This window comes from Pinus tabuliformis, chromosome 9 (assembly GCF_031772625.1).
Source record: "Pinus tabuliformis cultivar Carrire ecotype Pingquan chromosome 9, CPIR1, whole genome shotgun sequence".
Classification (NCBI taxonomy): Eukaryota; Viridiplantae; Streptophyta; class Pinopsida; order Pinales; family Pinaceae; genus Pinus; species Pinus tabuliformis.
This window is the reverse complement of record NC_142307.1, coordinates 1,312,367,193-1,312,390,065: the sequence shown is the minus strand read 5'-3', so window position 1 is coordinate 1,312,390,065 and position 22,873 is coordinate 1,312,367,193. Positions and strand designations below refer to the sequence as shown.

Sequence of the window (22,873 nt, the reverse complement as noted above, 5' to 3'; positions counted from 1 at the left end):
CGACCATGACAACTACGACAACTTCTCCACTCCTAGTTCGAACTTGTGGGAGACTATTTAACCCAAGAATAATTCCACAAACTTGTCTTCCTTTCTTTTCTAGGTTGCGACTGCTTCTCTACCTCTTGTCTTGTCTCCCCTGAAAAATCTAAGCTTGAATGGATGAATTTAGGTTTATATTTATAGTGGTTTTTCCATATTTTGAAGGGACACGTCTCTTTGCCAAGGGTTATGAGCCTACTCAAGTCGGCTTGATCAATTTGACAATTTTTGAGATATGCTAATTTCAAAAATTGATTTCTCTTCAACGATAAGGAATTAGGAGGCGAGTACTCATTGGAAAGCCTATGACCTCCTCTATAAGCTGATATAGTATTTCCTTCAAGATATGACCTCTAATGATGGAAATTTATTTTTCTTTCATCATATGCATATTTTTTCATAACAACCCTATTAAAGAATTTCTTTTATGAAATTAGAGCATCGAGTGGATTATAATTTTTTCACTATTTTGACATGCTAGTGCATGTGATCATCATGCGTTAGGATTTCATACAAGGACTAGGCTTTCTTTGACATATTCATACATCTAGGGTTACTAGATTAGGGCTTCATCACATGGGAATTATGAGCATCATTCAACAAGGCTAGGGTGCCTTTTCAATATGTCTTCATGGGCATCTTCAACAAGGTAACTTCTTTCTTAGGGCATCTCCAACAAAGCTTGGGCAATGCATATAAGGGCAAGTTATTGGCTTTCCATCATTAATGACCGACATGGCTAGCTTCAACAATGCAAACATGATATCATAATGACATCATTGCTAGCGCTTCGTTATGGCAAGTGCATCTAGAATTTCATTAATATACACATGCACCTAGGGTCTAGTCAAGTAGTTAGGGTTTAGGTCTCCTAGGGTTTTCACAATATCTAGGGTTTGTTTCAACAATTCAACTATGATGCCATCAATGACAACTTTATTCAACAATCTTCCCCTTTGTCATTGATGGCAATACTCTCCCCCTTTCAGCATTCTCTCCCCCTTTGACATCAATGGCAAATGGGGTGCCCAAGTACTCCCCCTATCAAGTTGCTTCTTGACATGTTTCTCCATCATATTTTCTTCATCAATGATAGTACTCCATGATAGATATGTTGCTCCCCCTATCATGGTGCTCCTTCTTGTTATGTTTCTCTTTGCAACTCCCTTTGTCATTATGCCTTTCTTTAATGGACTTGCTCCCCCTAAGCCTTTGCATGCTTTCATGGAAATGGATGAGGTAGATGATGTTTTCATTTCTTCATGTGATCAACCAACTCCCCCTGCCTGCATAAACTCCTTTAGCTCTTCTTTTTGCTCAAGACAAGAAAGATTGTTGCCTTGTGATCAAGTGGAAGACATCTTCAACAATGGATGTGTAGTGAAGACACAATATCATGATTTTCTTCAATGGAATTACTCACAAGAGATGATTATCCATGTGTGACTCATCAAGGGTTTCATAGGGCTCTTCACGGATAGCTTTTGTAGGAATAGTCAAGAATCACAAGCTCCCCCTATTAGTATCCTTTTTGGCAGAATTTTATCATCAAGACTTGGAATATCATATCTGCCAAAGATGTACTCATTAGATCAACAACATGAGTTGATGTCTTGACTGTTCAAGAGCAATGTTGCAGGAAGCGTCCCCCCCCGGTTCTAAGGCCCAAAGTGCGTTCCGTATGGATTCGTACAAGAAGCGTCCCCGGAAGCGCGACTCCAAAATTTGGAAGCACGATTCTGCCTATTTTGGACGCTTCCTGGAAATTTTCGAAGCTTTCCTCCGAAGCGCGCTTCGTACGGCGCTTCGGCTGTACGAAGCGTGGCGCTTCGGAGGGCGAAGCGTACGCTTCCCGTACGGTTCCGTACGATTCCGGAAAAGCGCCGCGCGAAGGGAAGAAATGCGATTTTTTTTTTTTTTAATTTTAGCTGACTTGGCATAAAGGGGGTGGGTCCACCTTGGGTTAGGGTGAGGTTAGGGTGAGGAATGAAGGGAATAAAGCCCCCATTCATTCCTCATTTGCTCACTTTGAGTTTATGAGAGTTGGAGAAGAGAAGAGAGGAGAGGAGAAGAGAAGAGAGGAAAGGAGAGGAGAAGAGAGGAGAAGAGAGGAGAGCTTGGAGGAGTGAAGGAGGAGGAGCTAGGAGAAGGAGGAGTTTGGAGCAAGAGCTTGGAGGACTTCATCTACAAGAGCTAAAGAAGTAAACACTTCTTCTGCAGAGAGGTGTTGGAGCTCTTATTCTTTCATCCGCAGTGTTAAAAGGAACAGGTTTGAGTTTAGACCGGGTAGAGAGCTTGGTTTATGTTCATTACAACTTGCAATTCTTGTCCCATTACTGCGAAGATGCAAAGTCTAATAAAGACCTGTTGATTTGGGACAAGAATCCAGAGGAGCCCAATTTGGAGGATGGAGTGTTGCGATTAGAGCAATTAGAGGATGCTCTTATCCAGGTATGTCCATTGTGGTATGAATTTTCCTTATAAAGCATTTCTCTAATTCATGTTTTTAATTTTTTTGTTAACTAGTGTTTTTTTTTGCATGAATTTTTTGAGCGATTCCAGGATGATGATGATCGTGTTGATATGCCACCCCCACCCCCATCTGGTCCCTTGGTTCCTAGGTTCCATGGTTCAACACCAACAGCAGGGGGTTCTTCTTCATCAGTTACAGTGCCACTGCCACAACTTCCACAGGCACCATCTTCTTCATTACCACCATGTGGAGGCCCGCCGCCACGTTCTCTTCATGGTGGAAGGAGGAGAGATTAGTAGATATATTCACAATTTACTACTTTTGTCATAGATTACTCATTAGACTTGTAGGCTTGTGAATTTGAATTTTGAACCTTTTTTGTCTTGGCGGTGACCAAGTGACATATTTTGTAAACATTATTATTTGAATTTTGGACATGACAAATGTTGACAGTTGCTCACTTGCTAGATAAATCATAATATGCTCTATGTTTTATGTTTTATAATATGCTTAAATGTTTTATGTTTTATAATATGCTTAAAAATTTGATGTATGTTTGTAATCGCTAGAATATAGATGGTTGATGTACATACTAGTAACTACAATGGAATCATGGATGCCATATCTATCTTGATTTATGCAAAAATATGCATGTTTTCATGTCTTCTACAACTAATTTGGTATTTGGGATGTTTGTTTTGAGTATAAATGCAAAAAATATAAATATAAATATAAATATAAATATATATATATATATATATATATATATATATATATATATATATATATATATATATAGCAGACGCTTCTCTTTCTAGATTTTTGGAAAATGATGCTTCCGTGTCCCACTTCCAAAAAACGTCCTCGCTTCGTCCCCTCTTTGTGCAACATTGTTCAAGAGGCTTTCTGATCCAATTTTCTTTCTTTTCCAAACTTGTGTGACCTTCTTCTCTTGCTTGGTATTCATGTTTTTAGCTTGGTTAGGAACCCAAGTCAAGTTACAATCACGAGCCATATGACCAATATTATGACATTTGTAGCATTCAATTTTGTACATAAATGAGGAAGCATAATTTCCTCTTGCAAACTTGCTTCTGGGAGACTGATGGGGACCATTATATTTGTCTTTGTGATATGCCCTACAATCTTTTGCCATGTGCCCAAAGTTTGTACAAGAATAGCAATAACCAAGAAATATACTTTGGTACCTAGGAGATGAAGATTTCCTTGATGTACCTTTGAAGTCATTTTGCCTTGGGATTCTTTGATGATATTCATTGCCTTTTGTATTCTTGACACCATCTGCAAGTCTCCTTGGAGTAGGATTTCTTCCATTGTTGTCTTGACTCTTCTCCTTGCCCTTGCTGGAACTGGGAGCATCAACATTTCTTCCAGGCTTCCTCACATCCTTGTTGTTTGAAGCATTAGGGTTTGCATCATTCTTGCTTGAGGATTCACCTGCATAGCCAAGACCTAATTTATCAAGGGGAGGCCTTTGATGACTTAGGATGTCATCTACAGTTTGAGAACTTTTCAAGTTCTTATTCAGCAAGCCAACTTCCTTTTTAAGAAAGACAATTTCTTCCTTCATTTTCTTGCATTCTTCATCCTTCTTTGATAGAGTGATCTCCATTTCTTCCTTCATCTTGGTTGCTTCACGTGATTGGGCCTTAAGAGAAGTGATTTCTAATCTTAACTTGGTGATGTCATCATCCTTTTCTTCGAGTTTGCATATCGTGGTGTTTCTCTCCTTTTCTGCTTCATCAACTTGTCCTTCTATGAATGCCAAAGCTTCCATCACCTTCTTAGCTCCTTGTACTTGTTTCCTTGCTTCTTCTAGTTGAGATCTAAGGGAGGAGACCTCTTCCTTGTATTGACCAATCTTTGCTTCAAGTTTGTTCAAGCTCTTGATTCATTGTTCAAGGTGGTTTGAAAAAGTTTCTTCCCTTTTCTTTTCCTTATCCAATTGATTTGTCATGGATATGACTTCTTCATGATGCTTTCTTTTGTTTTGATGAAATTCCTCCTTAAGTTTGGTGAGCTCCTCATCTCTTTCTTGTACTTGAAGCTTGAAAAGGTCAACTTCCTTCCTTGTCTTGTATTGTCTTGGTCACCATCTTGTGCTTTCTTCTTAAGTTCCTCATTTTCCTTTTTCAAACTGTTAATCTCTTCCATGGCAGCTATAAGTTTAGTCAGGAGATCTTCTTCAAAGTCTTCTTTGCTTTCTTTTTCTTCTAGGTCTTCTTTGGCCTTGATGTCATCATTCTTATTTTCAGCTTCCTTGATGGGTTTTGGATTGTTAGGATATTCCGACACATAGGAAATAGTTAAGTATAACTTGGTCTAGTGTAGAGTTAGGTAAAGTGTGTTTCTTTACTATGTACTTTTGTAACTTACAATCCGACGGTCACGATATGTAGTGATCCGACGGTTCATTCTCTCCTCGGTATTACCGACACTTGATCCGTGGCTTAACACCCGACTGGTCCATGATCTCTATTTAAAGAGCATGGAGGGTCATTTGTAGGTTAACCCATTCATGAGAGAAGCTTATGTAAATTTTCATTCTTTTTATTAATATATTGCCTGAAGTGGCCGCGTTGGCTCAGGCCGTGGACTGTTGCCCTCTTTGAGGGTTTTAACCACGTCAAAAATACTGGTGTATTGATCTGTGATATGTGGAAATACCTTCCTTGGATTGCAAGACTTGAAGACCAAGAAAATAATGTAAGTGTCCTAAGTTTGTCATTTCAAACTTCCTTTTAAGGCTAGACTTCACATGGTTTATAAGGTTGGGATCACTACCAGTCAGGATAAATTCATCAACTTTTGCACTGAGAATGGAATTCAAATGCAACATACTGTTCCATATACTCCACAACAAAATGGTGTAGCTGAAAGGAAGAATCGCACCTTAAAGGAAATGGCTAATTGTATGCTTCAATCTAAAGGACTTGGTCTTAATTTTTGGGCAGAAGCAATTAACTATGCAAAGTACATAATAAATCAGACTCCTACTAAGGTTTTAAAGAATATCACTCCAAAAGAAGCATGGAGCTCAATTAAACCAGATGTAAGTCACTTTCGTGTTTTTGGAAGTGAAGCATGGGCCCATATTCCAAATGAGAAACATAAAGCTTTAGAACCTAAGAGTGAAAAATGTATTTTTGTTGGATATTCTGAAGATGTCAAAGGATATAGACTTACTCCAGTTAAGTCCAAAAATGTTATCATTAGAAGAGATGTAAAGTTTGCTGAAAATATATCGGCCTACGAGCCTAGTTCGGCGGATGTGCCACCTCTCCCTATCTCTTCTACTTTTGAAAATATCTCTTCTTCAGATAAGCGAGGATGAAAATCCTCCCCCACCTTCTCAGGGTCCTCCTTCAGCTCCTCAGTTTCCAAAATGGGTCCGTGCTACTCGGGATGCAGCAGGTGATCTTGCCGGTGATCCTACTAATCAGCGACGTACACGTTCTCAGTTTGATAGAGCCTCTTCTTTACTGGCTCAAGCTTCAATGAATTATGATCCTGACACCTTTGCAGAAGCTTCAGGCCATCCAGATTGGGAAGCAGCTATGAATGAAGAATATCATTCATTATTGGCAAATGATACATGGGATCTTGTTCCTCTACCAAATGGACGAAAACTTGTTAGATGCAAATGGGTTTACAGAACCAAGTATGGACCAGATGGGAAAGTTGATAAACATAAAGCTCGTCTTGTTGCTAAGGGTTTTTCACAAGTTGAAGGCATTGACTACACTGAAACCTTCTCCCCTGTTGCCAAAATGAACTCTATCCGCCTTGTTCTTTCCCTTGCTGCCTCTTTCAAATGGGAAGTCCATCAGATGGATGTTAAATCTGCCTTCTTGCATGGGGACTTGCATGAAGAAATCTATATGGAACAACCTATTGGCTTTATACAAACAGACTCCAGCCTTGTATGTCGGCTTAAGAAATCCCTTTATGGTCTCAAGCAAGCTCCTCAAGCTTGGTATGCCAAAATGGATAACTTTCTTTTAGAGAATGGCTTTTCTAGGTGTCATTCTGACAATACTGTCTACACCAAGAAAGTGGACAAGTCTCTTATCATTCTTGTTCTTTATGTTGATGATCTTATCCTGACTGGTAGTGATCCCAACCTTATAAACCATGTGAAGTCTACCTTAAAAGGAAGTTTGAAATGACAGACTTAGGACACTTACATTATTTTCTTGGTCTTCAAGTCTTGCAATCCAAGGAAGGTATTTCCCTTTCCCAGTCCAAGTATGCCTGTGATAATCTACGCCATTTTCACATGGAAGACTGTAAGCCAGCCCCTTCTCCCTTTTAGTCTGGAGTCAAACTTTCAGTCACTTGTACTTCTCCTAAAGTTGATGCTACGTTATACCGTCAACTTGTAGGAAAACTTTTGTATCTAACCCATACTCGTCCTGACCTTTCCTTTGCTGTTGGCCTTGTTGCTCGGTTTATGCAAAACCCACATGAAAGTCATTGGAAAGCAGCTAAAAGAATACTTCGTTATGTTCGAGGTACAGTTCAGTTTGGGATTCATTTCAAAACCCACATGAAAGTCATTGGAAAGCAGCTAAAAGAATACTTTGTTATGTTCGAGGTACAGTTCAGTTTGGGATTCATTATAGTGCCGAAGCAGCTCCTCTGTTGGTTGGTTTCATTGATTCCGATTGGGCTGGTGACCCTGATGATCGGAAGTCTACTGCAGGTTATGTGTTCACTCTTGGTTTAGGACCTATTACATGGGCTTGCAAGAAACAAGGTGCCATTTCTCTTTCTTCAGCAGAAGCAGAGTATCGTGGTGCCGTAGAAGCTAGTAAGAAAGCCTTGTGGCTTCGTCAGATCCTGTCAGAGTTTGGCTTTCAGCAGCAACATCCGACTACACTTTGGTGTGATAATCAAAGTGCCATTCAACTATGCAAAGATCCAGTCCAACATCAGCGCAACAAACACATTGAACTGCACATGCACTTCATCAGAAAGCTCATTCATGACCATGTTCTTGAAGTGCAATATTGTTCAACAGATGATCAAGTTGTAGACATCTTTACAAAGGCTCTCACAGAGGCAAAGTTTACTAAACTTCGATTTATGGTTGGAGTTCAGGAAGTTGTCACTAAGGGGGGATAGGCTCTAGTGCCTCCTTCCTTCTCCTATTGTGTCATATTTGTAAATCCTTCAATCCTATCCCAAGTTGTTCTTAAGGGGGGATGTTAGGATATTCCGACACATAGGAAATAGTTAAGTATAACTTGGTCTAGTGTAGAGTTAGGTAAAGTGTGTTTCTTTACTATGTACTTTTGTAACTTACAATCCGACGGTCACGATATGTAGTGATTCGACGGTTCATTCTCTCCTCGGTATTACCGACACTTGATCCGTGGCTTAATACCCGATTGGTCCATGATCTCTATTTAAAGAGCATGGAGGGTCATTTGTAGGTTAACCCGTTCATGAGAGAAGCTTATGTAAATTTTCATTATTTTTATTAATATATTGCCTGAAGTGGCCGTGTTGGCTCAGGCCGTGGACTGTTTCCCTCTTTGAGGGTTTTAACCACGTCAAAAATACTGGTGTATTGATCTGTGATCTGTTTGTGAGCGGTGTCCTTTGGTATTCTATCTGAGGAACTTACCCTGTAAATTCCTACATGGATTTCCTTCTTGCTTTCCATCATCTTCTTGACTAGTGGTCATGGTCAATGCTCCTTTTGAGTGAAGGTCATGAAGTTTGTCCCATATACCCTTTGTTGATGAACATTTTTCCAAATTGGCCTTTATAGAATCTGGTAGCCCATTCAAGATTGCCTTCATCGCTTTTGCATTGTACTCCTTGGATTCTCCGTTCATCATCTTATTAGTAATGACTGATTACAATACTTCAATGCCTTGAGCCATTAAGAAATTTCTCATTCTTACCTTCCATACATCAAAATTTCCATTGAACAATGGAACCTTCCCAATTTGATTGTCTTCAGTTTTCACAATGGAGGAAGAGAAATCTTTAGGGGGATTGGAGGCTTTCTTGGCTTTGCCATTTGTGTTCTAAGGATCAACCTTCAAGCTGTTAGGCTTTGAGTGAAGGTACTGGCTCTGATACCAATTGTTGGAAATACTGAGAGGGGGGGGTGAATCAGTATTTCTTTTCAATTGTTACTTTTACCAGTTAGATCACTTATATTTAGAACACAAAATAAACAATAAGAATAAATGCTTTTATTAATTTCTTCTTTACAATAAATCAAGTACAATATATGTAGGGCTCCAACCCTAGATGAAGACACCGATCTTCAATCTCCTAGGCTCCAACATGTATTTGCCAAGCATCGACTTGGACTTCCAAGGCTCCAACCTTGTCAATTTTGAGGCACCAACCTCAAGGGCTCCAACCCTATATCTGGTTCAGGCTCCGACCTGGTTTCTTGAGGACTCTGATCCTCTAGGGCTCCAACCCTATCCTCCAAGGCACCAACCTTGTCTTTTTAAGGCTCCAACCTCTTGGGCTCCAACCCTTACTTTACTTCGTCAAGGTGTATTTAGTTATACTACACGACTCCCAATTTGTTCTTCAATCAGCCCTGACAATAATCTTCACCTTCAACAATGCCCTTGATCTCCAAAACACTTAGCTCATCAATGACAACTTTGTCTCCTCAGAAGGTGTCTCCACGACTCTTCATGTTACCCAAACAAAGCTTCTTCAAGGTCACCTCATGATTTCTTCAATGCATCATGGTCTTCAATGATCTACACCAATCTTCAATATGCTGCTTCACAAATTTCTCCAACTCTGCCCTATTCTGTTCTCAAGAGAAGACTTCAACAAGCTCTATTTGTCCAATCCCAATAAATCAACACTTCGACCACGACAATTGTGACAAATTCGACCACGGCAACTTCAACAACGACAACTACATTTGCTTCGACCATGACAACTGTGACAAATTCGACCACGGCAAATTCAACAATGACAACTACGTCTGCTTCGACCACGACAACTATGGCAGCTTCGACCACGACAACTACAACAACTTTGACCACGGTAGCTTCAACCACGTCAACTATGGCAGCTGCGACATCTTCGACCATGACAACTACGACAACTTCGACCACGGTATCTTCAACCATGACAACTATGACAGTTTCAACCACGACAGCTGCGAACATCGCAACTACGACAACTTCAACCACGGTAACTATGACAACTTCTCTGCTCCTAGCTCGAACCTGTGGGAGACTATTTAACCCAAGAATAATTCTACAAACTTGTCTTCCTTGCTTTTCTAGGCTGCAGCTACTTCTCTACCTCTTGTCTTGTCTCCATTGAAAAATATGAGCTTGAATGGACGAATTTAGTTTTATATTTATTGTGGTTTTTCCATATTCTGAAGGGAAATGTCTCTTTGCCAAGGGTTACAAGCCTACTCAAGTCGGCTTGGACAGTTTGACAATTTTTAACATATGCTAATTTCAAAAATTGATTTCTCTTCAACGGCAAGGAATTAGGAGGCAAGTAAGTACTCATTGGAAAGCTTATGATCTCCTCTATAAGATGATATGGTATTCCCTTCAAGATATGACCTCTAATGATGGAAATTTAATTTTTCTTTCATCATATGCATATTTTTCCATAACGACCCTATTAAAGAATTTCATTAATGAAGTTAGAACATCAAGTGGATTATAATTTTTTCACTCTTTTGACATGCAGTGCACGTGATCTTCATGCATTAGGATTGCATACAAGGACTAGGGTTTCTTTGACATATTCATACATCTAGGGTTACTAGATTAGGGCTTCATCACATGGGAATTATGAGCATCATTCAACAAGGCTAGGGTGCCTTTTCAATATGTCTTCATGGGCATCTTCAACAAGGTAACTTCTTTCTTAGGGCATCTCCAACAAATCTTGGGCAATGCATATAAGGGCAAGTTATTGGCTTGCCATCATTAATGACTGACATGGCTAGCTTCAACAATGCAAACATGATATCATAATGACATCATTGCTAGCACTTCGTTATGGCAAGTGCATCTAGAATTTCATTAATATACACATGCACCTAGGGTCTAGTCAAGTAGTTAGGGTTTAGGTCTCCTAGGGTTTGCACAATATCTAGGGTTTGTTTCAACAATTCAACTATGATGCCATCAATGACAACTTTATTCAACACATTTTATATAGGGAAGGCCCATTGGATGGTGCCCTGTTTTGTTGACATATGATGGTATTTGAGAATACATTCTCACTATCGTTGATGCTTTACAAACATCATCAATAGGTTGTGGACAAAGGCTTAGTCATATTATTCATAGAGTTCATATACATAATGCCTACAATATTTTTATAGTGCAAAAATAGGGCTCCAAAGTTACCTTGATTCATTATGTTGCCCCTTACTTTGCATGAGGCTTATATGAGTGAATATTTTCTTGACATTTCTGATTTTATTTACGAAAGCAGGTTTACAGGTTGATGGAGCTTTGGATGGCTTAGGGGTACACACATTCAAGGATACATGTGCTTGATTAGAGGGGTGTGCTTTTACTTGATGGTGTTGATGATTAAATTGTTGATCTTTGGTGAGATGGTCTAATATTGGCGATATAACACATTCCTAGTTATTATGGTGTATATATTGATCACTTCAGATTGTTTGATGACTCTCTTCATCGCACACCCTAGCACTATTGGGCTAAGTTGACATTGCATTGACATCTTGATTTGGTTGGATTTAAGATGGTATGGACAGTGCTTGGCTTATACCCCCTCTTCTTTAAAATGGCTTATTACTTTGATGAACGAGGTTTTAGCATGGTTAGAACCCCATTTACTTCAACACCCTAGCTATTTTGGATGTTTTACACATGGATGGGTTACTTATGACTCATGAGGTGAATCATGGTCTTGTGTGGAATATTTCCCTTCCTTTGGTTCATATGTGGAGGCATATACATACTTATCATCTTGTATGCATCTTTTGGTGAGGTTGTACACCTTTTTGATGAATTAGTTGATCATGTGGATAATTTGGATTGCTGGTGATACATGGTTTGGTTATAACACGTTGCACATTATCCCATGATGGATCAACCTTGAGTTTGGGGGGGCTTTCTATGCCTTATTGTTGAGTACTCCACCTTATGAGGCCACATTGCACACTCATCCATACCTTAAAGAGACACATATCCATTGTTGGAAGGTTTACTTGATTGTTGCACTCTTTTCCATGCCAGGGTCTCATTGCGTATTTTGAGGACATCCTAGCTTCAGGAATAGTTACTAATGATGTGAATTATGGTCTTGTGTGGCAAATTTCCCTTCTTGGGCTCATATGTGGAGGCATATACATACTTATCATTGTGTCATGCACCTTTTGGTGAGGTCATACCCCTTTTTGATGAATTGGTTAATTTGGGTTGATGGTGATACGTGGCTTGGTTATAACACATTGCACATTATCCCATGATGGATTAACCTTGAGTTTGAGGGGTTTTCTAGCTTGTTGAGTACTCCACCTTATGAGGCCACTTCAAACACTCTTCCATACCTTAAAGAGACACATATCCATTGTTGGAAGGTTTACTTGATTGTTGCACTCTTTTCCATGAGATTGACGATGACACTTCACATTAGAGGAGATCTAGTATGTTCCAAACCCTAGATCTAGGGTTTCTTGCATATTTTGAGGACATCCTAACTTTAGGAGTCGTTATCTTTTAATAGAGTGCCCAAATTTCTGCCAGATGAATGCCATTAGATGCAAAGTGGAGTGGACATAGAACTTTGAAGTTGTGGTCATGAAAGAAATCGTAACAAAATTTGAGTGAGTTATGATGGTTACAAATCTCTCACATTAAAATTCTTGACCCATTTTGACCAACCTTTTGAGGAATGCCCCACCTTTGTTGGTTGAGCATTTTGGTTATTTGGGAAGAGTGAGATTAATGTATGCGCATGATGGAGGATGACTTGAACATAGAGCAAAGCTTTGCACGTTTTAAGGCTATATTTGGAGACATCCACCATGTGAGGATATACATAGCATGACCATGTCATTATTTTATCATTGTTTTACTTGTCTCATGAGTTGGTCATGAGATATTTTTATTGTATTGTTTCCTTTGGAGAAAAACATGGATCTAGAGGACTCCAAATTTATTTTATCATTGTTCTTGGAGAGCTTAGTGGATTAGGAAAACAATTATTATTTTATTGTAAAAGGAGATGGAGCTAGACTCTATTTAAAAAGTAGCTCTCTCCATTTGTAGTCTTGGTTTTAGATTTTTGGAGTTCCCCTCCTTGGAGTTGAATGGATATATATTTTTTGGAGCAAATGTGAAGTGTAAGTGTTTTCTCCTATTAACGTGTGGCTTATTGTTTTAATGCTTCCAATTGTTGCTTATGATTGTATAGTTTCTAGAACTTGCTTTGTGGGGCCAAGAGAAGTCTACTTCTTGTTGAAGTTTCTATGTCTACCAGTTAGAAACCCTCCATGCACTTTACTGATTTATTCCTACCTACTTGTTCCGTTACTTAACAAGTTATTTACAATGTAAATACTAAAAATAAACACTAGTGCATGCTCAACATATTACAGATCATCAACTGAAGGAAACCGAAATAAGCACACAAAATGACACCATTATTTTTGGACCAATGTCCCCGGAAAAACCCAATGCGGGAAAACCGGTGCAAATATCTGAGGGTTTTCTTATTAAGCAATTTTTTAGTACAATTTGGGTGCCAAATCTGGCTTACCCAATAGAGCATGCCCTTGGCAGTAGTACCTCTTAGTCTGAGGCAAATGTCCCGGCTGAAACCCCGGATAAACCCTCCGGAAGCTCCTTAGCTCCAATCTGCCCGAGACACCCCAATGTCTGCCTTTCTGGACTGCATCAGCCTCTCTCTGCCCAGCGCTGGCCCTGCGTCACCCTGAATGGGCCTGCGTTAGCCTCAGGAGGCCCTGCGTCAGCAACGTTGGCCTCTCTGAAGCACTACATAACTCCTAGCTGCCTCTGCGTGCCCTGCGTGAGCCCTGGCTACTACTGTGTCACTCTCTTTGGCTCCTGCGCTGATCTCGCGGCACTATCTCTACCTCTCTCTCTCTGTACTCACTACCCTCATCTGCAACTCCGATCACTGATTCTATCTCTCTTAGCAAACCCCACTCTAGAGAATAGAATGACTGATCATCTGGTGTGTTCTCCAAGTGACCCTCAAGCCTCCTCTTATACTTTTCTCGTTGACATATCAACGGCTGAGATTAAGTCCCTAATCGACGGCTAAGATTAGATCTGGCTTGATCCATGTCTTTTGGACCATTCTAACACAGTTTTATATTAATCCACATTAATATTTTAATTTCCCTAAGTTTAGACTTAGGGACTCCATTAAAAATATTAATTATTTTAATATCTCCTAAACTGTTTAGAATCTGCCCAAACCCTTTCTGGGTATTGGAGATCTCATGTGCCCCAACCTCTCCACCAAATTTCGTGGCTAGAGCACATCCGATGCTACCACAAATCAACACTTCTACCCCATTGGAACGATTTCATGTAAGGAGTTTCTCCCTTTTGAACCCTTTGTTGGCTTATTTTTGGTGGTATTATCTTGTATCTAACACTTCTTAAGTGGGTGCTAGACTAATACTTCATTATGGGGGCAATACCCTAATGGCATAGTTTTGATGTGGCACTTTCAAGGCCCTCCTAGTATTTCTTTACTTCCATTTTCAGCTATGTTAAGCTCTTCATGTGGCATGCATATGTAGCCCTTGTGGTTTTAACGATTTATTGAGCTTGCTCTCTTCACTCCATTCACACTTTGTTGGATTGAGACTAATCTCTTGATCCTTCCATCACTTTACTTCCATTATCCTTAAAAAACCATTGTTTTCCTAGGGCTATCTCTTCACGTCCCCATTGAGCTTCATTGGTTTTCTTTTTAACAATGGTGAATTGATAAGAGAAAACACGTTGGAGTAATCTAGACGAGGCCCATGATCAAATCTGTCGGCTGCCACTATAACACCAAGAGTATATGCAACAACCCTCAAGCAAGAGCTTAGACGTCACGTGGGTGGGTGCGCCTACTCTTTGAGCCTTATCACAATAGGCCAAACAAATCCCTTGGAATTGAACCTGGGTGGATGAGAGAACAAACTGTGCTGCCAACCACTTGAGCTACCAACTTGGGACTTGAACGTCATTGTTCTAGTTTTAGTGTTCCCAATACCTAGGGATACCCTCCCTTGAGTTGGAGAAGAGCCAACCTAAAGTGAGAGGATAGGTTTCTTAGGTGATAGTGATAACCACATAGTAGTTTCCTCTCAGCTTGGACCATGTGGATTAGGGATTTTACAGTGTAACATGGGGACGCGTCCCCCCACCTAGGAAATGCGTCCCCATGCTTCCTTGCACTTCGGGGACGTTTCCCCACATCCCCAAAAAAGGAAACACGAGGAAACTCGAAGGGGGGATGTTTCCTCTCAAAAGAGGAAATGTTTCCTGTGTTTCCAAAAAAAATTGAGGTTAAATCATAAAAAAGTGAAAACTTCGACTTGCATCTCTTAATGGCCCCTTTAACACACGTGGTGATCAGGTAGATCACATAGATCTAGGCCAAAATGACCCAATTGGTTGGTGGAGGATGCATGGGGATGGTGCGTTAGAGCTCAAACATCAAGCTATGCATTTGCTGTCTCATATTTCTAGTTCCTCTGCCGCAGAGAGGAATTTTTCCACATATAGCTTCATCCACTCTATTAAGAGGAACATGCTTACCTCTAGAAGAGAGGAGAAGTTAGTTGTTGTGCATAGTGCCCTACGTCCTTACCATAGGAAGACACCTAAGTATTTGAACGGACTAACAACATGATGGGATGTTGATTCAGAGGATGATGCATAGGTAGATATGGAGGAGGGACTTGATGAGACACAGATGGGGTTGGTTGGTGTGCCACTTTGCATGTTTGGGAACGCTATTGATTCTGATTTAGATGGTGACATGGTTGATCTTGATTTATTCATGCAACAACTGGATGCAGAGACTAGCGGGGCATTACCTCGAGCAATTATGCTCATTTGTCATTTGATATGTTCTTATGTTATCTGTTTTTCTATTTCAGACTTCAGTTGTAGACTTTAGTTTGTTTTGAATCTTGATATATGATATATTAGACTTGACTCTATAAAAATTTGAATCTTGATGTATCAGACTTGACTTTTATTTCAATATTCAGTATTCACAGTTGGAACTTCAATATGGTTTAAACTTTTATTTTCATTGTACATTGTTACAGTTACATGTATGATTGTATCATGCTTTTCATTTTAAATTTGTTTCAGTTATATGATTCATCCATTTATTCTTCATGATGATAAAGACAACTAAATTATAAAATTTTACTATTTTTGTCGGGGTCCCTTGTGTTAAAGACCCCAACGTCCACCCATGTTTCCTAAAAGTTGGTGGGGAGCTTTTGCATAGTCCGCAATTGCATTTCCCCACTCCATCGTCCCCAAATCCCAGAAACTTGGTTGAACTATGGGATTTTATCATTAAGTGTGAGTTGGGGAGGTAACACACTAGAAACTGTGTACTGTGTTGGAGGAAGCCACTTTTACAACAAAATGTTCTGGTCTTTCCTCTAGATAGATATTGTTAGTATTTGGTAGCATTGGAAGTGCTTTAGCCTTGAAAATTGGTAGAGAGGCTAAGGCACATGAGTTCTAAAGAACCCAGAAACCGTTTGGTGAAATTCCACCCAGATTGTATTTTATTAAAATAATTAATATTTTTAATGGGGTCCCTAAGTCTAAACTTAGGAAAATTAAAATATTAATGGGTATTAATCAAAATATGGGTGAGAATGATCTAGAAGGCGGATCAAGTCATGTTTTAATCTTAGCCATTGATTAGAGACTTAATCTCGATCGTTGAAGACTCAACAGGGAAAGTATAAAATGGAGGCTTGGGGTTCATTTGGAAACACACACGGAGAGAATGAATTGATCAAGAATTCGATTCTTAAGGCAGGGTTTGCTAAGGATTTCGAATTAAGTGATCATTCTGCAACAGAGGGGCAATGAGAATTTGGGAGAAGGACTTTCCGGAGAATACAGACAGAGAGGCGGAGAGAGTCAGCAGAGTAGAAAAGCTGCCTATCATGCAAAAGCCGGAACTACCAAGAATTGCCGAAACAACTAGGAAAGCTGACACAAAGGGCATAAGGGGTGATGCAGAAATAGTCGGGGTTAGCCAGTGTTGTGCCGGATCAGCCAAAATTCTGTCGGGTGAAGTGAGGTAAAACTCACTTAGATTTTCCGCCAGTATTTTCTCTGTAAAGGATTGCTAGATGAGCATCCTAGATTTGTATTCAGATATTTCTCTTGCATAATAATAAAACCCTCAGAGCTGCTGCACCGGTTTTCCCGCATTGGGTTTTTCTAGGGACTATTGTGTCCAAAAATAAGTGTGTCCTATGTATCTTGTTCTTTGCTCTGTTTTCTGTTTCATGAGATCAAATATTTAATTAGTGTAGGTTGTAGAAGTAATTTGCTTCAGTATTCAGAAGAATAACTTGATGAATGTAATTTAAAAATAAAGTGAAGTAGATTAAGATTTGCTGCAGTAGGGGTTCCTTCAAAGTGTAGGAATTTTCACAGATTTAACTTTGAACTAGATTGTTCACCTTGGTTAAATTTTTAGTTTGATTTGACCATAGGTGAAATAAAACAACGGAGGAGAAATGAAAAACAAAACAAATATTAGAGTGGGGTGAGTTTGATACATTTGTATTCTATATATTTGTAATTTTGTCCATGTTGCTACCCTTTGTTTTCCTGATTTCTATAACGTTTACATCCACGTTTCCCTGTGATGATGGATCAAATTGGTAGAGTAATGCAACTTGAGGTTGTCATAATGCTCATTGGTGTAATGTTGTTGTATTCATCAACAAAGTGCAAATACTCAATTAAAAAGGTTAACACTTTTTTGAATGTAAAAATATGTAACTCTTTTCTCTTTCTTCTCTTGCAGCAAGCTTGCCTTTGACAAAAGCATTAAGAGTAGCTATTATTGATAGCAATCCTACTTTAGGAGTGAGAAAAAGTTTACCTACAGATGGTGTTCCTGGTGTGAGGGTTAGTGCAATCACTCCATCAACAGTTTCCTTTTTCAAAGGTAAGAGGTCAACTGTAATCATCAAGTTGTAGATGTATCAAGCTCTGTTAGGTTACCTGCTGTTGACTTCTACAAATTCTTTAGTGCTTCTCAAAATGATAACCATTCATTTTTTATCTCTATGTCCTTTCCTTATTTTTTTGTAGCTGTCTCTTTCTGTGAGTGCCCTGTTTGTTGTCATTACAAGAGAGTAAGAACAAGAAATTATAACTTATTAGGCTTGAGGATTAAAGGAAATATTTCCCTTGAACCTAGCTTTATCATGACACTCAAGATGATGATTTCTTTGTAGATGTTGGGGCATGGGAATATGTGCAAGCATGCAGACATGCACCGTTTGATAAAATGCAGGTACCAGTCTTTTGCTCTACTGCATGACTTGTTACATTTGTAGTAACAGATTTTTGAGAATTGATATTTTGCTTGTGTCCTCTCTATTGCTTAATTTTTCTGGTGCAACACACTTTTTTGGGAATTTCTTCTTAAGATATTTTGCTGCCAATAGTGTATCCACGGAGGAGAAACTTGTATATCCTTTCTAAATAATCATGTCATTGGGTAAACTTGGTTGGGATTTTAAAGTCTCCAAGTTGAAAATACCATCTTAATTCCTTAATGCCGTTTCAGAAATGTTCCTCTCATTATTCTTTCTGATCACATCTTATAAATAATCCTAAAAAATTCAGTCATTTTCCCTGGTAGGTTTTTTGTTCAATTCTTCAGTTACTCTCCAAAGAAAATTCCTTTTCAAGGGTCTAAACTCACTTCATTTACTGTATCAATGTCATTTCATACATATTCCTTGAATGTTGCCCCTTTTTTGTCAGTGGGTTCAAAATTGCAAATAATCTTTTATGTTATTTTATCTATTCTTTCAAATGGTTGTGCTTTTTGTTTAAAGTAATGTTTTCCTGATTCTGTTCAAATATTGAAATATACAAATGTCCCAAACTTCCAGAAACTCTGGAAGGTGAAACTGAAGACTTTATTAAATGCAGAGATCTTTCCTCACAACGCGCTTATTTTCTCAGGGCTGTGGGGGAGCGCCCCCCTCTAATCCACTTGTATATCCTTTCTAAATAATCATGTCATTGGGTAACCTTGGTTGGGATTTTAAAGTCTAAGTATGGGGGATTACGCAGTGCATTATATTAGATATCATTTTTTTGGGATTCAACTGCGTTAAGTAAGTCATTCAAACGTATGACCATTTCCATGAGAGGTAGTCGTAACTGACTAATTTCTCATGATTTTTGAATAGTTCACTTAGCACTCATTGCATCGGGTGATGCTCACAGGGGTGAAGAAGTGGGATTGAAACTAGTGAAATGTGGAGAACGAATCACATAGCATCAATCATCACTTCCGGGGCTTGCACCCGGTAACCAGGACTTCCCAGGAGGTCACCCATCCCAGAACTCCTCTGGCTCAAGCGCGCTTAACTGTGGAGTTTTTCCCCACAATCAAGCCCACTTAGCTTGCTACCCCATTTGCAAAACCTTAGCAAGTATTGTGCCTCATGAACCATTCAAGTAGAGATCCCTTGACTCTTTTTGAATTTAAGTATGGGGGATTACGCAGTGATGTTTTCCTGATTCTGTTCAAATATTGAATATACAAATGTCCCAAACTTCCAGAAACTCTGGAAGGTGAAACTGAAGACTTTATTAAATGCAGAGATCTTTCCTCACAACGCGCTTATTTGCTCAGGGCTGTGGGGGAGCGCCCCCCTGTAATCCACTCCTGAAGCATGCTCCTGATTTGCTCCCGCCTCCCTAACTTTCTTTGCAATTTTTTTTTCGCAAAGACATTCCAAATGTGTAATAACCCAAAACACAGTAACTAGAATCTGAAATACAGAAAGCCTGAAGAATTTAAATTTGTACTTACCTTAACTGCTGCTGATTCTGCTACTGAACTGGTGATTCTGCTGGTGATGTCGTGGCTATTTGATCCAATCTTCGGGAGACCAATACCACCCAACCAGACTGAGCAAACCTAGTTGCTCAATCCAGAAAGCTTCTCAACAGAAGCTCTCTGTCCCTCCGTGCCCAGAACCTCAGATGGCTTAAAGCTCTTCCAATGGGTAATTATCTTCTCCTGGTTTTTTCCTGGTGAATTTCTGCTTCTGGTTCCTTCTGCTCCTCTCTTGTTTTTTTCCCCCCTTCTCTCGGTTCAGGCCTCCCGTTTTATCTACGGGCCTGGCGGTGGCCGCCCTCCTACCTGCAGCCACTGCCTTTCCTCCTCCCGACACGCCTCCATGCACTTACGGCTCTCAGATATTTCCCTGCTGACATAGCGCTCTACTATAAATGTTCCGTTGATTTTAAGCGCCCCCTTTTAAAAGGGTCCTTTATGATTTTTGGTTTTTAGCATATAGTTTAGTTTTAAAGTTTTAATTTATATAAGTTTATAAAGTTTAATTTATAAAATTTAATTTATATATGTTTATAAAGTTTAAATTTTATATTTTATAAAATATAATTTATATATGTTTATAAAATTTAATTATATTTATAAAACTTAACATATTTATTATTAAAAATTCATCATATTTGTTTTATCATAAAGTTTAAAATTTTACATAGCGGATCAGTTTAGATGGGTCGTTACATACACCCCCCCTTCTGAAAACTTCGTCCCGAAGTTAGAGTTTTAGGTTCAAGGTTTTAATGGACATGACCTTTTCTATCCAGGTCCCCAAGCTATTCAAAATCATCCTATCCTCCCTAATCTCTTCTACTCCCATCCTATCCGTCCTCTACCGGAGTATGCCATGGCGTCAGTTTTACTGACCTGCCCATTCATAAACTCTAAGGTGACAGCGTCGGCTATACCGACCTGATTCCCAGTAGGCATCCGGCAGTCATCATCACACGTCTAGGGGAGCGTGATCTGCACAGTCCTCCCATGACTCCAGGGTTCGAAGGATAAACGGTGGGCAACACCTCCACCCCTCCTAGTAGAATTTAGGGTTAATACCCTATCATAGAATCACTTGGAGCTTTAATTGTTCTGAGGTTCTGTCATCACGTGGTCATCCCGGTAACTGCTTATTACCTGCAATCATACACTTATCCATGCATCTGTAAAATGTGCATCAGCATATTCAAAATAACTCACATATTATTCTTTTATGAATTCATCTATGATACTACAGTACAACATATTTTGCCATATCCCATGCATGTCTTCTGACGTTCATCTAGAATGCATTCACTTCCTGATTGCTATCCCTTTGATCATATTGACATAAATAAGTAAATCAGATCTATAATATCTTAATTTCTATCAGAAGAAAAATTATTCAACTGTCTTAACTTTACTTCGGCAACTATAAAAATGAACCACATATATTGTTTTGGTATCCATGTACCAGCAGGAATTAAACATATATTATGTCACAAATTTCCATGTTTATCCATAATCATTCAAAATGTTTCTGAGTCTCTGATTGTAGTGAAGTAAATATATACTAAACATAGTGTAAAGTTCTTCAAAATGGACATAAATTAGGGTATCTCTGACATATGTCCTCTGTATTCTCCCAAGTTGCTGATCCAGGACTATACTTGTCCCATTGGACCTTAACTTGGTCCACCAGGCGGTTCCTCAGCTGTCGAACTCTACGCTCCAGTATACGTAACGGTTCGACCGTTATGACTCCCTCGTCCGATACCTGCAATTCTTTCCACTGGAGGTTATGAGATAGATCAGCTATATAATGTCTTAATACAGAAACATGAAATACATTATGAATTCTATGCAGGTGAGGTGGCAGGGCAAGACGATAGGCAACAGGTCCAACTCTTTCCACGACTTTAAACGGTCTTATAAATCGGGGTGACAACTTTGTCCCTTTTCCGAATCGAATAGTACTTTTATTTGGTTTGATACGGATGAAGACCTGATCCCATACTTCATACCTCCTATCAGTTCGGTGAGTATCAGCATAACTCTTTTGTCTATCCTGTGCTTCCTTTAATCGCTGTCTAATTTGTCTGACCTGAGCTTCCATTTCACGGATTAATTCTGGTCCTATTATCACTTGATCTTCTAACCTGTCCCAACTTAACGGTGTTCTGCAAGGTCTGCCATATAAAGCTTCAAATGGAGGCATCCCAATCGAACTGTGGTAACTGTTGTTGTATGCGAATTCGACTAAGGGTAAATACTTTTCCCAGTGTGATTGCTGATCCATCACATACATTCGCAACATGTCTTCAAGTACTTGATTTACTCTTTCAGTTTGCCCATCAGTCTCAGGATGGTAAGCAGTGCTTAAATTTAGCTGAGTACCTAAGGCTGTTTGCATGCAAGTCCAGAATCTGGAAGTGAATCGCGAATCTCTGTCGGATATAATCTTCTTAGGTACTCCATGAAATCTGATAATTTCATTTATGAATACTCGAGCTACGTCAGCAACATCATAAGTATCTCTTACCGGAATGAAATGGGCGCTTTTTTTTAATTCCTCCACCACTACCCGAATGGCATTGTGTCTTTGAGAAGTAAGAGGTAGTCCAGTGATAAAATCCATAGAAATGGTCTCCCATTTAGACATAGGAATGTCGTGGGGTTGTAAAAGGCCCGCTGGGTGACAATGATCTGCCTTCACTTGCTGACATTCCAAACATTTTGCAACAAATTGAGTGATATCACGTTTCATGCCTGCCCAAAAGAAGAGTTTCTTGGTATCCGCATACATTTTCCCTACTCCAGGATGAGCACAATATACTGCTTTGTTGGCTTCCCCAAGGATGGTATCTCGAAGATCTTTATCATCAGGAATGTACATCCTTCCATGGAATCGTAAGATCCCATCGTTTTCTAATTCATAACCCTCAAATTTAGATTCTTTTGCCTTAATACCCTCAAGACTTGCTCTCACCTTTAAATACCAGCTGTCTTTTATAAGATGATCCAGTACTCGTTGTCTTAAGTCCACTTTAATGGGTATGAGAGAAAATATCCGAGGTCTCCTGCTTAAGGCATCGGCTACTACATTTTCTTTTACCTTAATGTATGATATTCCGAAGTCATATTCACATAGGAATTCACTCCATTGCCTTTGCCTGGCATTTAAGTCTCTTTGGGTGAACAAATATTTTAGACTTTGATGGTCGCTTTTAAGTGTAAAATTTC

At 39.3% G+C, this 22,873-nt stretch overlaps 1 protein-coding gene across 1 annotated transcript in view; it reads left to right on the top strand.

Moving 5' to 3' along the window:
• Nucleotides 1-22,873, top strand: part of LOC149153361 (uncharacterized) — a 305,256-nt gene that overhangs the window by 94,838 nt on the left and 187,545 nt on the right. The window contains exons 4-5 of the mRNA XM_089439507.1: nt 17,585-17,728; nt 18,021-18,079. Coding sequence (XP_089295633.1) covers nt 17,585-17,728; nt 18,021-18,079 — 203 coding nt within the window. The remainder of the gene's footprint in view (nt 1-17,584; nt 17,729-18,020; nt 18,080-22,873) is intronic.